This window comes from Sinocyclocheilus grahami, unplaced genomic scaffold (assembly GCF_001515645.1).
Source record: "Sinocyclocheilus grahami isolate Dianchi unplaced genomic scaffold, SAMN03320097.WGS_v1.1 scaffold1239.1, whole genome shotgun sequence".
NCBI classification, from domain to species: domain Eukaryota; kingdom Metazoa; phylum Chordata; class Actinopteri; order Cypriniformes; family Cyprinidae; genus Sinocyclocheilus; species Sinocyclocheilus grahami.
This window is the reverse complement of record NW_015506418.1, coordinates 231,522-236,521: the sequence shown is the minus strand read 5'-3', so window position 1 is coordinate 236,521 and position 5,000 is coordinate 231,522. Positions and strand designations below refer to the sequence as shown.

Sequence of the window (5,000 nt, the reverse complement as noted above, 5' to 3'; positions counted from 1 at the left end):
CATTTGCAAACTAGTTTTCCTCCGCACTGAAGAGTGATTTTAAATATGCAAATAATAATAAATAATACAAGCGGTCCACGTGTGGCATTCAGGCTGAGCTCCTGATATTGAGCGAGTAACTCATCTGTTAATGGAGGCCTGGAGCTCGGAAACATCATTTCCCTGCATCTTTTTTTTTTTTTGCCAGATGAAGTGAATATCATTACTGCTGCTCATGTCACAAATGTTCTGAAGACATGATGATGATGATGATGATGAGTTTGTGTGTACCTCCATTCACACTGTTTTGGACTCATGACTTTAAACACTGTTCTTCTGGAGCATCAGTAAATGTTTTCATCTTCTGTAATAGTTGTGTTTGAGTGATGATGGATCTCCAGTCATTCGGTCACTGTTGGAAAGGGGTCAAATATGCAGAAGATGCTGCAGCTGGAGGATTTTTCATGAACAGCTATCATAAAACAAAAACAGTCGTGGATCATCCAGGTAATGACGCACAGTATTACGGTTAAAGGGTATGTACAATTTTGAACAGATTTTATCAATTTAATTCAATTTGAGTTGTCTTGTGAAGTAAATGTAAGCATCTGTTGTGAAGCAGCTTATTTTCATTTTCAGCTATTTTCATGATCCTTTTAAAATGATTAACATTTAGCATATTCTGCAAGGTGTTTGTAAAGCTATAGCAGAGCGGTATTGGTCTTCAGGAGCTTCTGCAAACACCGTCACACTCTCCAACAGTCTGAGGTCTGTGTGAGGGACCATCTTCTGAGGCGAGGTTCCTCTCATTCCTGGAGTCATCCAACAGACATTTCAGCATTCCACTCATGGTTCAGAGAGTGTGTCATCGTCCTGTCTCTCTCTCTCTTTCTCAGCTGTCTCACCCTCGTGAAACTCCCTCTGCTTCACAAGCCTGATTCCTCATCACTTTAACCATATTGAACACCGTTCAGTTCATTATAAGGTGCATACGATTGTTTTGAGCTTTCAGGATATCACATTTGCAAACTAGTTTTCCTCCGCACTGAAGAGTGATTTTAAATATGCAAATAATAATAAATAATACAAGCGGTCCACGTGTGGCATTCAGGCTGAGCTCCTGATATTGAGCGAGTAACTCATCTGTTAATGGAGGCCTGGAGCTCGGAAACATAATTTCCCTGCATCTACAAATACAATGCAAATCATGTTCCCTCCGGCTGAGCTGGACGATCCCTAGAGACAGATCCCCTGCGAAGACCTGGATGACCAGACGAGTCCTCCGCTCAATCTGACCTGTGCTGCAGCCTGGAATTAAACCGCACTGTGCTGGTTTGGTCTGGCATGATGATGATGATGATGAGTTTGTGTGTACCTCCATTCACACTGTTTTGGACTCATGACTTTAAACACTGTTCTTCTGGAGCATCAGTAAATGTTTTCATCTTCTGTAATAGTTGTGTTTGAGTGATGATGGATCTCCAGTCATTCGGTCACTGTTGGAAAGGGGTCAAATATGCAGAAGATGCTGCAGCTGGAGGATTTTTCATGAACAGCTATCATAAAACAAAAACAGTCGTGGATCATCCAGGTAATGACGCACAGTATTACGGTTAAAGGGTATGTACAATTTTGAACAGATTTTATCAATTTAATTCAATTTGAGTTGTCTTGTGAAGTAAATGTAAGCATCTGTTGTGAAGCAGCTTATTTTCATTTTCAGCTATTTTCATGATCCTTTTAAAATGATTAACATTTAGCATATTCTGCAAGGTGTTTGTAAAGCTATAGCAGAGCGGTATTGGTCTTCAGGAGCTTCTGCAAACACCGTCACACTCTCCAACAGTCTGAGGTCTGTGTGAGGGACGATCTTCTGAGGCGAGGTTCCTCTCATTCCTGAAGTCATCCAACAGACATTTCAGCATTCCACTCATGGTTCAGAGAGTGTGTCATCGTCCTGTCTCTCTCTCTCTTTCTCAGCTGTCTCACCCTCGTGAAACTCCCTCTGCTTCACAAGCCTGATTCCTCATCACTTTAACCATATTGAACACCGTTCAGTTCATTATAAGGTGCATACGATTGTTTTGAGCTTTCAGGATATCACATTTGCAAACTAGTTTTCCTCCGCACTGAAGAGTGATTTTAAATATGCAAATAATAATAAATAATACAAGCGGTCCACGTGTGGCATTCAGGCTGAGCTCCTGATATTGAGCGAGTAACTCATCTGTTAATGGAGGCCTGGAGCTCGGAAACATCATTTCCCTGCATCTACAAATACAATGCAAATCATGTTCCCTCCGGCTGAGCTGGACGATCCCTAGAGACAGATCCCCTGCGAAGACCTGGATGACCAGACGAGTCCTCCGCTCAATCTGACCTGTGCTGCAGCCTGGAATTAAACCGCACTGTGCTGGTTTGGTCTGGCCCCCGACTGAGCCTGGTTTCTCCCAAGGGTTTCTCTCCATTTCTGTGAGCGATGGAGTTTTGGTTTCTTGCCGCTGTCACCTTTGGCTTGTTTAGTTGGGGACGCTTGACTGATTGCACATCACTGAATCAACAATGAACTGACTTTAACTGATAAACTGATTGTCCTCTTGCATTATCGACACTGTTTTCCTGTTTAACACTGTAAAGCTGCTTGACAATCTGCACTATATAAATAAAGGTGACTTGAATTGACAGCGTCACCTTCAGTTTTTTGACTGTTTTATTGATGATATTGTAAATGGCAGATGATCTCAGGCTTTATATTCTATGTAATATGATTCCGCTTAAACAAATTCAGGGCTGATCCTCATTTCTGGGAAATATTTTTGTTTTCAGTTTGAAATTTTACAGTGCGATCAATATTCATCTCTTATTTTGAAGGAACAGGGACATTCTGAGTATCTGTGAGCTGCTTTCACAGTAAGAGCAGTGTGAGGCGTTTTGGCCCCTGGGGGACCGATTCAGGGACTCGGGGGTTTCAGGCACCATTCAGTCAGCTTGATTTATATTCTGTGGCTTCTATCAGTCCCGGCCTCATGTAAATGATATTAGCCCAGTGTCCATGTTAGATATGAGCTTTAAAAAACCCGACGAAGGAGCACAGCGTGTGTTTGTCATGCATGTGTATCTCAGCATGTGTGTAACACGCAGCACACGCTTCTCACAGAGTTAACGAGATGCTCGGATACTTCTGTGTCTCGTTCATGCTCTTATCTGCACGAGGAAGCGCCCCGTGTGTAAACCGTCGTAATGATAAGAGAATTAACCGCGAGGCTCCGCCCACAGCGCTGACGTTCCTCATTTCAAATATCACACCACTGCAGAGCCACGCCCCCCGCGGCTTCATTCAAATGGCTGGGATTTACCCCGAGAGGGCAGAACTGCCCCGTCACTGATCACGGGAGTGCGGTACCGGTCCGCTCAAGCATCTCGGCGATTCGCGGACCTCTGATCAGATTCAACTACTGAGAACAGCGAGCAGCGCCTCCGGGACTGATCGATATCTGTGATTGATCGGAACGGTGCAGGTGATGGAGATTCCGGTCGGCTTCATCTGCTCGGTTCTTCTGCTTCACTGCGTCCACGGAACCCGTGAGTGTCGGTTTATGAGGAAGATCTGCTTCTCTATGTGCGATGAGCCTTGTTTCACAGTTCTGCGATTTCTTCTGTGCTTCGTTTCTTCTTTCTTGGGATTTTCTGATGTTGCTCAAACTCTTCCTGTTCTCGTTTTGCTCTGTGATTAAACGGCGGACGCTGTCTGGGGCTTTTATCTCGGGGTCTGTTATACAGTGTATATAAATGTTTATTAGATCCGGTGTCGGTGTTTGATGATTGTATCGCGCGTGGCCTTCATGCGGCGCTGCGCAGATCGATCGGCGGCTGACTTGAAGCAATGCATGCCGGTTACAAATTTTGTCCGACTTGAACCGGACGATTTGTGCAACCCTGTCAGATTTAGCTACCTCCCATTAAAGCAGATGGTAGCGTAATTCGATAGCGAAAAGTGCTACCTGTCAGACTTAGCTTCCAGCATGATATTAATAAGGTGCGAGGCTTTATTAGCATGTACACCTACCCTTACAGCAGGATAAATACAGTGTTGGTAGCATAATCTGATAGGTAGCATTATTTTGTCAGAACACTGTCACGTGTGGCATCAAAGTACCGCGATACTTCGAGAGCAGCTGGTGTGCTGTCAGATATGCGCCTCGCCTCACCTGAGAAGTATGCCTCACCTGAGAAGTATGCCTCACCTGAGAAGTATGCCTCACCTGAGAAGTATGCAGGCGGCTGACAGTCAAGACGGACCGATCTGACCTCTCGAAGTGAACCGATACCAACCAGAGCAAAGACAGATATCGCATTATTCTCACTCAAGTGCTGTTGCTAATAAACATGATATAATTTCAGTTCTGTTGCTTTTATATAAAAATAAATATGATGAACAAGACACTCAGTGCTTGCTATTTAATTCCATATGAAAGGTGTATTTATCATCCATTTTTACTTTAATACAAACATGTGCTTTAGATTGTTATAGAAATATAACAACAATCACATATCTCACACAGAGATCGCACTGTCATCGTGTTTGGGAATATTCATGCATAATTTAAATACATAATCATATGAAATCAGATAAAAATAAAATATTTTAGAAGAGAACCGCAGCATCACAGTTGTCTGAACCAATGAGCATTAAGCTGTGACGTCAGTCAGTCGTTTCCCATCATGCTTTAGGTCAGCGCAGTCGACTGCACAATCCGACACACCCGCCTTGCCGTCGCCAGAGTTTTTTTGCACACGTCAGCATGACATCAGAGCAAGTCGGACGTAACTCGAACACATTTCTAACCGGCATGCATCTCGCGGTGATCACCGGTGATCGGTTCTGCGCAGATTCTGCTCATCTCAAACAAGCCGAGAGAGGGAGAGAGTCCTCTCTTACACACACACACTCTCTCTCACACACACACACACACACACACACACACACACACACACACAGACATCCACCCTCTCACCCACAC

At 43.9% G+C, this 5,000-nt stretch overlaps 1 protein-coding gene across 3 annotated transcripts in view; it reads left to right on the top strand.

Moving 5' to 3' along the window:
- The first annotated feature begins 3,350 nt into the window (after positions 1-3,350).
- The window catches only part of ldlrb (low density lipoprotein receptor b), a 10,545-nt gene continuing 8,895 nt past the window's right edge, over positions 3,351-5,000 (top strand). For all 3 annotated transcript variants that reach the window (XM_016254341.1, XM_016254339.1, XM_016254340.1), the window contains exon 1: positions 3,351-3,561. In XM_016254341.1, the coding sequence (XP_016109827.1) occupies positions 3,501-3,561 (61 nt within the window). In that variant the 5' untranslated portion in view covers positions 3,351-3,500. The remainder of the gene's footprint in view (positions 3,562-5,000) is intronic.